The sequence below is a fragment of the Mytilus edulis genome, chromosome 11 (genome assembly GCF_963676685.1).
Source record: "Mytilus edulis chromosome 11, xbMytEdul2.2, whole genome shotgun sequence".
NCBI classification, from domain to species: Eukaryota; Metazoa; Mollusca; class Bivalvia; order Mytilida; family Mytilidae; genus Mytilus; species Mytilus edulis.
The window spans coordinates 6685457-6698335 of NC_092354.1; the positions used below are offsets into that span (position 1 = coordinate 6685457).

Below are 12879 nucleotides of genomic sequence, written 5' to 3' on the forward strand. Positions count from 1 at the left end.
AGATTTTCTGCAAAGTTAGCAGCTAGCTTGCCATGTAACCATTATAGATATTCTGCTAACTAATGTCAAATATCTATGCTCTTGAAATCTGTAATTATAGCTGAAAAACAGAATATACCACAGTTTTTACATATTTGTAAAAATGAAGAACTGCATCACTCTTTCACTATCAACTTCTAATTCGGTTGGTAAATTTGTTTGTAATCAACACAAGACAGAAAGCCTTTGGAGAAACTGCAAATTATTTATTATAAATTGTTTATTGGTCCTCTAGTTGTGCCTCTGGTGACCTCTTGGTTCTGACTGCTCTTGTCATTGTTGCTATTTTAGAGTTCAGGGCATAAATGACATCCTTACTGTCCATGGACAATTTGGAGTCCATATGCTGAAAATAAGATGAAAACATGTATCAGAAAAATTTTTAAAAAGTCACTTTAATAATAAGAATTTTCTTCTATATGATTACACAGTAATTGTCTAAGTGTAGTAGCATCCATCTTATCTGTTGTTTGTCTTGGCATGGCTTCAAAGAACAATTACCTACAGCAGGAACATGGTGGTGACATAATGCGTTGTATTTCAAAAAAACATCCAATCTCTTTGAGTGATTTCTGTTTAAATCATGTACTTTTCTATATTCAGAAAGACTTTCATGTTCTGCGATTTTCATCTCTCTAAATATGTCTTCTTTTTGTCCAGATAATTTTGATTCAATCACTTGTTTTATTGGTTTACACGTTTTATTCTCGAATAGTCATTTATTTTCTTACATCTCATGCGTTTTCTAAATTTGACGACTTCAAAACCATCTGAAAATTCCTCAGACACATTGATGCAGGAACTTGAATCTGAATTGCTAACGTCACTCTTAGTTGGAACATACTCGTCAGAAGAGGATATTACTTCTTCATAATGTATTGTTTTTATAACCAACAGAACGACTACAATGACGTATTTTTAAGAGTGAATTAAATGCTGTCAGGATTAATGCTACCCACTAATGTTAAGGCAGGTCTCCATAAGTTTATAACGATTCAATCGCAATCTAATTGTGACGTTTCTATTGGTTGTCGTCACATTTATTCTTACACCCAATGTCATTTCAAAGCTTAAAAATGCATCAAAACAAGCAAGTCCGTGTCAGCTGTTTATGATGTTTTCACACCATTTTATAATGTTTCTGACGGAAAGCATGACTCGAGTATCCGACTGTTAGTACAATATCACTTATCTTATGTTTGTTTTCAAACTATATGTTAAATTCGCGAATACTTGACCATGTTTATTTGATAATCTGACCGCGTAATCCAGTCTGGGGTCTCACTGGCAGAAGTTAATATTATTTACCTGATTGTGTAAACTTCCTATAGCTTCCACAGGTAAAATTCTTTTACCTATGCAAATATGCTGAATTTACCTAAATAGGTAAAAAAAAACAACTTTGGATTATCTCCCTTTGACAAATGATCTTTTTCTTTATTTAATCAACTTAATACAGATATATTCTGAGTCCACTAGATTTTTTGATTACCTCCCTTATTTTTGTTTACTTTTTTAAGTAAACACTATAATTAATTTAAATTAAAAAGACTTTCACAAATTCTATTTTGAATATTAGGGGGAGATTGTAATTGTTGAAACAATGAAAAGAAATAATACAGTGTAAAAATATGGTTTATTAATCAACATATATCTAAACAACTGACAGCTAAATGAATATGTGTTTTTGAACAGAAATCATTCATAAAATATAGAAACAAGTGCATTAAGTGTGGACACAGTCCATATACATGCATCTTATTAAATGTTCAAATAACAAAAGAAGTTTTTAATCATTTGTTTAACCACTTTCTTGACTAGCAAAAGCTATCAGTAGCTAAATTAAATTTTCTACTAAAGGTTGTTCTACATGTAAAACTGATACACGGATGGGTACATAGAGATTCATTATCTTCAGTCAATGGAATAATTTAACACAAGAAAATAATGTATACTGTTATTGTGTGAATTCTAATGAGATAATCTCCTTTCACGAGTTATGCTGAAATAACAAATGTAGGTTATTGTACAAGGAAACAATGGCTGTAATGATACTATGCAGTTACAGAAATTTCGCAAAACCAAATTATGCCATATAAAAAAAATGCTGTTAGTTTTGTTGTTTAGATCTGAAATAAAATTGAGAATAGAAAATGGGGAATGCATCAATGATTTCAACATTTGTGTCATTTCTGGTGAAACATTGTGGGCAAAAAATACCTCATAAAAAACTAAGTATTGTAAAAACTTGTACATACTTGCTTAACACAAAGATAAAATAGGAAATACTTGCTTAACACAAAGATAAAATAGGAAATACTTGCTTAACACAAAGATAAAATAGGAAATACTTGCTTAACACAAAGATAAAATAGGAAATACTTGCTTAACACAAAGATAAAATAGGAAATACATAAGTACAGAAAATAAAAACATTGTAGAAATAAAATACAACCTCTATCTACCATGAATACTATTTACATACATGTACAATCATGACAATGTGAATAATAAAATTTTATATTCCTGAGATTACTAAAACGCTTTAGCCGTCATATTCCTTTTTAAAGAGATTATTCCTCTGGAATTTTGATAACATCCCTGAGATTTTTTGTGAAAAAAAATTCACAAAATAGTAACAACAATAGCTCACTTGGCCAATAGAGCCAAGAAAGCTAAATGGAGAAAAATAAAAGCACCACATGGGCCTTCCAAATAAAACTTATCAAAACAATAGCTTATAAAACGATTGCTTTCAAAACAGTCATGACAGTGAACATTGATATATTCAGTAACAATGAACATCATAAAAAAAATATCATATACCTAAATACAAAAGTAACAATATTTGAAAAAAGGCCCTACATATATATGGTATATTTCAACATTTTTCATCAGCAATACACATTTTAAAATGGGATGTGCATGCTCAAACAGATCATAAAAAGTATTGGATAGTTCAGTCACAACATATTCATATGGGTAATGGATTATTCTGGATAATATCACTAAGCTGAAATAAAAAATGTAAACAAATTTTGTCCTATAGCATAAAGTTTTAAAACTGACTTGACATGTTACAAGAATATTGTAAAACAAAGTACAAAATGTTTGTAATAATGTTCAAAAATAAAGCCTAGGCAAAAAACATATATACAATTATGTTACACTATTCATATTGCTAATAAAACATCCACATAGATATCGTTAAAAAAACAGAGGCTCTCAAGAGCCTGAATTGCTCACCTGTAATTCTTTGTTTAAATCTTTTCTCAATGATTATTTAGCTTTTCAATGTATATATAAATGTGTGCTTAAAAATGAATATTCTTTGTATCTGTAATTTATTGTCTTCAAAGGCAAACAATAAAATGCAATTTACCCCTAAGTTCTTATTGAGCCAAAGTGGCAATTTTTCTTGAGGTAATTGAAAATAAAACACAAACTTAGACCCCTATGTTCTATTTTTAGTCAAGGCAGTCATGAGTTTTTAAGAAACTGAAAATAAAACACAAATTTAATTCTAGATACCCTAACGATCATTCATCTTAAGTTTGATTAGAATTGGTTCAGTAGTTTCAGAGGAGAAGATCTTTGAAATAGTTTACACCAGATGGACGACAATGACGGATGCCAAATGATGGCAAAAGCTCACATTTCCTAAATGTGGGCTAAAATATCAGGGGGAAAGTGTATACATTATATATAATATTTAAGTAAGAATAAGCCAGTTAATGTCATTGTAAAGATCAATATCAGGTGTCTTGAAAAAACATCTCAATAGAACGCCTTTTTCTTATTTCTTTTGGATGGTTCAATTTCTTTATAATCCTTTTTCTGTCTACGATACTTTTATCTGAGATTTCCGGCCAAATGAACAGTCCATTTTGAGTCTTTTTCATGAAAGTAACATCAACATCGTCTGCTGCTATACTTATTACCTGGAAAAAAAATATAATGGATTTTGTTGGATCTTAAAATTCATTTTATGAAATTAAGATTGTAATAAATAAATAGAAAAAAAAACACTTTAAAATGCAATATTTTTTCTATATTTATGAAAGATCAAAATAAATCAGGTTCAAATAGAAGTAAGTACAATTGATATGTATATAATATACACATCAAGGATTTAAAAGTATTTACAGAAGGGTACAAGTATTATGCTTGCTGGAATTGGTTAAGGGACACAGCTTTTAACAAAAAAGTATTTGAAGAGTCAAGTTGGCTACTTGGATTTGTTACTTTTAAAATATTTTTCTAAAGCATTATTCTACTCTATTATTAATACTTTTATATTTATTTCAATTAATCTACACTCTTCAATCATGTTTTAGCTATGGATCAATTTAAATAAAATATAAGGCTGATACATAAAGTCAGAACAAGTGTAGTCTAACATTTGACAGAATTCTATTGTTTACAAACCTTTCCAATGAACTGCTTTGTTCTTAACGTCTTTTCAATTCTAAGTTCCACCAGAACAAAATCACCTGAAACCAAAAAAAATATATATTAATTTGTATATTCTTACTAATTTGATTAGTTCAGGGATAGTCATGTGTTAAACTATATTTTCTAAGGTAGACTGAAAACGGTAGATTTAAAAATGATATTGCACGTTTTTTTATATATAGGTATTGCATGGTTATTTTTAGAATATCTAAGAACCGATATACTTTTTGAAGTCAACTAATGAATTTCATGATATTGTTTTAAAAAAAGTGTATATTTATGATCGATTAAGTTTAAAAAAGTCTTCAAAATATATAAATGTACTAACAAGAACATACAAAATGGAAATCAGAACTAATATGATGAAATTGTCTAAGAGACTGTGTAAAAAAAACCCATCAAAAAAGGGAATATTATAGGATACTGATATGGTCAGTAATTAATAATATAACAATTATAGCCTTTGTACTCGGTCAGTACATGATATATCGACCCAAAGAAGTATATTGACCTCAGACTTTGTCCTCAGTCAATATACTTATTTCAGGTTAATATATCCTTGTATCAACCTCATACCAAGGTTATAATTGTATTGTGTTTCCCACAACTAATTTTGTCCCCTAAAGACACCTGATAAAGTAAGTTATAATTTCTGTCAATGCTGAAAGAACAGTAAAGAAGTTGAAACATTTCCTTTCTGTGCATACTAACTGCTTTATATACAAGTGGTTTATGAATATAATCTTCCAGCAGTTTTCTTTTTTAATGTGTGAATATTTTGTAAATACAATAAAATTGCAATGAGACAGTAGCAAAGTATACCTTTACTTAAAATTTCCTCAGGTTGTACATCCATGTGTACATCTGTGTGTACTTCTGTTTGTTCTTCTGGTTGTTTTTCTGTTTGTACTTCAGGTTGTATATCTGTGTGTACTTCTGTTTGTTCTTCTGGGTGTATATCTGTGTGTACTTCTGTTTGTTCTTCTGGTTGTATATCTGTGTGTACTTCTGGGTGTATATCTGTGTATACTTCTGTTTGTTCTTCTGGGTGTATATCTGTGTGTACTTCTGTTTGTTCTTCTGGTTGTATATCTGTGTGTACTTCTGGGTGTATATCTGTGTGTACTTCTGTTTGTTCTTCTGGTTGTATATCTGTGTGTACTTCTGTTTGTTCTTCTGGGTGTATATCTGTGTGTACTTCTGTTTGTTCTTCTGGTTGTATATCTGTGTGTACTTCTGTTTGTTCTTCTGGTTGTATATTTGTGTGTACATCTGGTTTCTCTGATTTTTCCTCTGGTTGGGTTGGTTGTTCCACTTGGTTTTTAGATGCTTCAGTTGGCTCCTTTAAATTACAGTATTTTAAAAATCTTTATTGTTAATCTGATTCAATAATTTTTGTTTCTTACGTAAAATATTACGGAACAAGAGGCGATATAGAGCTTGAATCTCTTATCATGATAAAGCTACACCAAAAGTTGCTTGTTATTAGTTGGTGACAAGATGTATGACTGATATAGTCATATTCATAAATTCACAGTTTTAAACTTGATTTAGCTTTTTAACTTTCCATTAGAGCATCACTGATGATTCTTATTAAGGAGAAACATTTGTCTGACATGCACAAATATTTTATGCCTGATATCTTTGCTTAATTTTATACCATACATCATTCCTGTCAAATTTGGTAAAAATCAGTCAAGTGATATTCATGTTGTTGAATTAAATGTTGAGAGAGTAAGGAAGGAGATAGACATGGTATAAAATTTGCTCTTTTGTATTTGATGGATTATATTATAACAGTATCATGGTTATGGCAACTTAATTGGAATAGTTATTACATGTGACTGTAACAAGAAACACATGATCAAAATTTGGATAATTAAGATGTATGTACTTACTTTATCTGTTGGATCAACATAAAAATCCATATTTGCCATCAGGACAGAGGCCTCTCTATAATAAAGTAATTAACTTTGTCAAATGTAAAGAATCAAAATTTCTTTATACAAATTGAGAAAAAGAAAATCATATCAAAAGAAATTCATTCAGAAATTTGAAAGATTAAATTGTACACTGTTATAAGAAATGATTTGCATACATGTACATGCATAGTTGATGGATTGATGGATAGTTGTTTATGTCCAGAAGCATATTCAGGACAAGAACATAATAAGGATAAATGAATATTAACCCTGCTTTGTACTAGACTAACATGCTGAGCCAGATTTTTAATGTGCTAGCTCACAAGGTAACAGGTCGCAGGAAGACATGTCACTTTACCTGGACACATTATTCTGACTCTTTGATGACAAGTCTTTGCTGTAACTCCTCAATGATGTGTGCTTGATGGAATAGCAGAAAATACCAATTTTAAAGTCTTTGGTTGGACGCAGACGAGGGTTGAACCCACAACCTACTCAAGGCTACTGCACTGTAGGCGAGCATGCCATGCATAGTTGATACAGAGTTGTACATTCTTAAGAAGTATCTTTAAATTGATAGTCAGAAGTCCCTTTAAAGTATATATCCAAGAGAAATATCCTGTCATGCTCACCTTAGTAAAGAACTATTTAATACAACATCTTCCAAAACAACGACAGGACTGATCTCCCGGCTGTCTGGAACTTCCATTTCACTACAATAAGTATTTTCTCATCATTTATCATTTTTCAGAAAAAAGTTCAGATTTTGATAAATAAACCAGTAACACCCTATAGCTAATAGAATGCAAACTTATTATAAAATACAAATACAGTTAAATATACAGTGATAAGGTGGGATTTTTCAAGTGTTTGTTTTTAACATTTCCTTTTTTCTAGTCACCAATATTTGAGTAGACAGCTGTACTTAAGAATGTTGATTTAATCAGATAATAAAATTGATAATGAAAATGGGGAATGTGTCAAAGTGAGAACAACCCGACCAAATAAAAAAACAACAACAGAAGGTCACCAACAGGTCTTCAATGTAGCGTCAAATATCCGCACCCGGAGGCGTCCTTCAGCTGGCCCCTAAACAAATATATACTAGTTCAGTGATAATGAACCTACCTGTCATCTTCATAGACTAGAACCTTTGCTGTTTTCCTCTTTGGTCTGAAAAAAAAGAAGTTTAAAGGTAAATCGAATGACAACAAATAATTCTCTGTGAACTGAAATATTTTTCTGTTTCATAATGATAATTTGTCATATGATATTGTAAAAAAAGTATACATGTGTGTGAAATTTTAAACAATCATCATAATAAAATGGAGAACAAGAATGATCATTTAACTATTTTAAAAACTTTTTACCTCAATTTCACAGAATTATCATTATCTTCTACAGCATAAACAGGACTCATTTCATTATCATCACTGCTTGGCATTTCAATGTTGCTACAATAACAATTGTATTTAACTAATTACTATATAAGAATTTAAGGGCATTAATACTTATTAAAGGTGCCAGGCTTATCAATTTTTTCTACCCCGGACACTATTTTGTCTAACATAAGGCCCATCATGACGCTTGGATTAAAATAACTGAAGGATCAATTAAAGTAGAAAGTTTAAACATACACTACATTAGCAAGATCAGCCGATAATGAATCAAAATCAAAATGTTGTTTTCAAAACGTTACTTAAGAAAAGCATTGAAAAATTACTGAAGTCATTTAATTGGTTACATGGAATTGAATGCATTTATAATAAAAAAAAAATATGCTCATTGCTGTATATTTAAAAAGTCAAAATCTTATGTTTTGACATAAAAATTTGATGTGAAGAATAATTTGTATAAAGTTTGGATGAAAGGTGTAAAGTACTGCACAATGGTGACCCATTATTGCATTAATCATACACTGTGATGTTTTTTAGCACAAAAATCTTAAGCATTTGAAAATCTATGTTGTTTTCTTCAAAATTAAAATAAGCACATAGGCCAAGTAAGTTTTTTGTTCTAATTGTTTTACATTTGTCATTTCGGGGCCTTTTATAGCTGTCTATGCGGTATGTGATTTGCTCATTCTTGCAGGTGGAACAGTGACCTATAGTTGTTAATATCTGTGTCATTTGGTCTCTTGTGAAGAGATTTTTCATTGGCAATTACACCGCACCTTCATTTTTATAGTGTTTAGTACATAAATATTATATCAAAATTGCTTTCAGATGATACATACTTGGTTGTTTCCAAGAGTACTTTTGATGATTTTCCACCTCTTCCTCCACCTCTTCCTCTTCCTCTACCACGACCTCTGCCCCGGCTGCCTCTTGTTTTGGATCTATAAGACAGACACAAGATACAAATCAGATGAGCAGAAATATAAATGCAAATATAAGTTTTATGTTTTGCAACAAGCCTGATGAGGAAAGATAATATGATACTGGTGACTGATAAAACTATCCGTCTTTCTTGAAACTGTTTGTGTTCCATTTAGGTAAAATTTCTCATTTTCAGTCAGCCATGTCAGTAGGCCATAACATTTTTAACGGAAAATATGTATACCTATGTCTAATACAATGTGCTGTAGCCAAAAAAAAATATCTACCGGAATTTTCAGTATCTATTCAAAATGATTTAAATCACAGGCTGTTTTGAACTTTCCATGATATTTTACTTTTTATGTGCTGACAAATTAAAATTTAAAAAATAAATTTAGAGAAACATTTCACCTTTCTGAAAAAAGTCTTTTCAAATCTCCTCTTCTTTTAGGAACTTCTAAAGCATTGGGCGGTTCACTAGAAATACATAAAAAAATATTATTTCAGTGTACATGCATGACAAGAACAAGATCTATTATAATTTAAAGTATTACTTTAGTTTTTGTGAATATGAGCTTAGATACATAATGTCTGGTTTCATTCACCCTTTTAAATGGAACATTTTGTTTATGTTAGTTTTCTTTTGCTGCAATATGGGTTTCCTTTTCTACTAACATGACTTCAGTATTGTTAATGAAATAAAATGATTCAAGACTGACTTAAATCTTGACCTGTCATAGATGAACTACATTATGCAAATTTAACAGTGTTCTCTCCTAGTTTTAAATAATGTCATAAATCATGTTATGAACAAGTGTAGACACAGACCTGCATTCATAGTATTTAACATTCTGAGGTTTTTGCAAGGCAGTACATAGTCCCCTACCAGTTGGAAAACAGTGTTCAAAAACAATATTCTAACCTGATCTGTAACTTGTCATGTTAAATCTATATACCCTAAACCAAATCAATATCTTTAATCATTATGAAAAAAGTGTCGCAAAATGATCACTTGAATTTTTATGTCGTGGGATCCAAACTATGCAAAAAAAGATCAGTTCACGACATGTCACGCTAAAACTTCATACCAAATCTTCAAGCATTACAAAAAAGTGTCAAAAACTGATTTGCCAGACTGACTGGTTGACAGAAAGACCTATGGACAGACAGTGTGCAAATCTATAGTCCACTAGGCATTGCTGGTAGGGGAATAATAAGAAATTTATTTACTCAACTTGTTTTTATTAGTACTTACATTCAAATGTCATGAATGTCATCCTCATTCACAGTTATTTGGATAGTTTCCAAATTTTTCCTTTGTGTCTCCGATATACTTTGTCCACTTCCCTGGGCAAATGAGTAGGCTCCTTTTCCAGGGGTAAGGAAAGATGTTACTTTGTCCTTTTTAATAACTGGCATTATTGGCTTGACTCTACTTTCAAATGGCGGATACGTTGTCAATTTGTCTCCTTTTATAAATTTTTTGTATAAACTGCCATAACCATAGCACTTCTGTATGTGTTCTGATCCCCTTCTACTAATTATGAAAAGTGTATCAACAGGATCAAAGATCTGTTCTCTCTCTAGTTTTTGAGCAATTTGTTTTAGCTTGGCTACAGCTCTTGATTTGGCTGCAGCCAATGCTGTTCTCTTATGTTGTCTTTCATCAGTTTTGTCTGTATATTTTACTTTAACCCCTGGTTTTTTCTTTTTATATCTATGTGGATGCTTTATGGCCCGTGGAGAGCTAGAAGCCTCCACCACTCTCTGCCTCACTTCTGTAACTGAAAAAGAAAAATTGAAATTATAAATAAATCATTAGGTGCAAATGCTAAAAAACTTCAATGAATTTCTTTCAATGATATGCATTGGGTTTACTTGCTTAATATGTTCCTCAACTAACCTTTAGTTGTTATACAGATGTAAATATAAAAAAAAAATGTGGTGTAATTTCCAATGAGACAGCTCTTCACAAGGGACCAAATGACAGGTGTAATTTCCAATGAGACAGCTCTTCACAAGGGACCAAATGACATAAGTCATCTCATGTACATTTTGAAATTCATGAACATTTGATTGCATGGTGCTAAGAAAATAGATGAGTACTAATAAAAATCTTAAATGGGTTTGCAGTCAATAAAATTCCTAAGTAGTTTAGATCCAAAATAATGTCTTCTTGTACTATATAAATCAATGTTCAAGTTAGCCCTTTATCTATGACTTGTGCAACCAACAATACATTTGTGTGACATGCTACATGCGTATATGCACAGGTTAAGTATATTCCCAAATAAAATATATATACAGGAGCTAGTAGTTACTGGCCAATCAACCAAATTTATGTATTCTAGCATTTTATTTTGAACAAAATTTTTTGATGAATTGGTGAAAATTTTACAATACAGTCAATCCTGCCTTTCCAGTCACCTTGATAAAACGGTCACCTGCTATGAACGTTATTTTCGTCAGATTATGTACTGCAGGTGTGTAAAATTTCATCAATATTGACCAAGCTGTTGAAAAGTTGCGCTTATGAGACCTGTTACCGCATATATGCAATATATAAGGTCAATTATCTCCTTTGAAATATTTTGGACAAGGATTATTTTCCTACTTGCAAATTCTTAGGTTGTGTTTTTGTATGTGTGAAAAGTTTCAACAATATCGATAAATTAAGCCCTTCAAAAGGAGCTGCACTTATTAGACTTGTTACCACAAATTGCAATATTTAACTAAGTAGTTCAATTATCTCCCTTGAAATATTTTGGACCAAGATTATTTCCTTCATGCACATTCTCGGGTTCTGTACGGCAACTGTGTAAAGTTTCATTAGTTTCTGTCCATTTGTTTTGGAGGAGTTGTGCTGACAAGAAATATGGACAGACAGATAGACGGAGAGACAGACAGACTGTCAGGGTGATTCCTATATACCCCCCCCCCCCCCAAAAAAAAAAAAATTTTTGGGGATATAAAAAAAGTGAAAAGTAAAACTAATGAATATATGAATACCTTGCATGTATTCTAATTCTTGTCTTCCTAATAAAAAATATCAGGAAGATTAACACACCAACAATCATTATGGCTGTACTTATTGGATACACTAAGATATACATGCGATCTAAAAAAGATAAAGTTATATAACAATTACAACATACATCATGCAATATTTTACAGACTAGCATTGTAAAAAATATCATGCTGATTCACATTTCATTCATCATGCTCATGACTTTGTAAGAATAATCAAGTGATGTACATTCATGACAGTAGGAATTATTAATAGTTATGGGTCAAGGTATCAGAGAAATTATGTTGAATTGACAGTGTCACATGCCACCAAATAATATGCCTGAATTTATATCTTGGCATGCGTAACCATGCAAATTGTACCTTATTTGATCTTCAAATTCTGTGTCAAGAGTTTCCATGACTCTCTTCAATTCTTCCAAGAAGTTTAGTAGTTTTGTTTTCCCCTTGGTTTTAACCTCCTGCTCATAGATATAATTGTGGTAGTCAAACTGAAAGGGGTCCGGAATTTTGTTCAACATTTTATGTATTTCTTTTTGGATTTGCTTTATAGTCATATTTCCAAAGCTTTCCAATTTCTCTCTTTCACTCGGGGTTATTGGTAATGGGTGCTTGAATGTTGATTGTTCTTCAAATATCTCTCCAAGAAATTCTGTTCTTAGCATAACTATTCTTTTCTTTGTTGACTCTTGTACAAAGTTTACAAGTCCTTCATCAAGGGCAATTCCGGAGATGGAAGTGTGATCTTTTTCTTTATCCAAATAATGGCTCCTACGGAGACAAGTTCTATATGCTGTTATTGCATCCTCAATACCTAATGGTCTTGATACATTTTTGGTGGACTGTATACCAAAAAGGGAAAGAGAGTTGTTTCTGCAGACTGTTTGCCAAATGATATCTGTTGGCATGCCTTTTGGTATCCATGCCTTAAGCTGTTTATTTTTTTCCTCTAAAACAAAGTCTAAATCTTCACCTGCAGAGGGGTTACCACTTGTTGTAATAGATGCATAAAGGTCATTCAGTTCCCTGACATTGTCTGGCATCATTCGGTCCTGTATTGTATCATATAGTTCAATCTTCTGGTACTTAGGATGGTTTCTGCCATGGAATAGTTCCTT

The 12879-nt window shown here is 31.4% G+C and overlaps 1 protein-coding gene across 1 annotated transcript; it reads right to left on the reverse strand.

Moving 5' to 3' along the window:
- Window positions 1-1658: 1658 nt before the first annotated feature.
- LOC139493934 (pinin-like) lies at window positions 1659-10153 on the reverse strand. Its single transcript, XM_071282107.1, has 9 exons — window positions 10069-10153; window positions 8673-8754; window positions 7787-7870; window positions 7545-7589; window positions 7049-7129; window positions 6393-6447; window positions 5317-5836; window positions 4468-4532; window positions 1659-3980 (listed from the first exon to the last, which is right to left on the reverse strand). The coding sequence occupies exons 1-9, from the start codon at window positions 10151-10153 to the stop codon at window positions 3795-3797; spliced, it is 1203 nt and encodes a 400-aa protein (XP_071138208.1). The 3' UTR covers window positions 1659-3794.
- Window positions 10154-12879: the final 2726 nt, after the last annotated feature.

Excerpts from the sequence above, each read along its gene's own strand:
- LOC139493934 (XM_071282107.1), bottom strand. The coding sequence starts at position 10,153 with ATGCCAGTTATTAAAAAGGACAAAGTAACATCTTTCCTTACCCCTGGA. Across the intron at positions 8,755-10,068 it reads TGCCCAGGGAAGTGGACAAA|ATCCAAAACAAGAGGCAGCC; the intron begins GTATATCGGAGA and ends TCTGTCTTATAG. Across the intron at positions 5,837-6,392 it reads ATGTTGATCCAACAGATAAA|GAGCCAACTGAAGCATCTAA; the intron begins GTAAGTACATAC and ends TGTAATTTAAAG.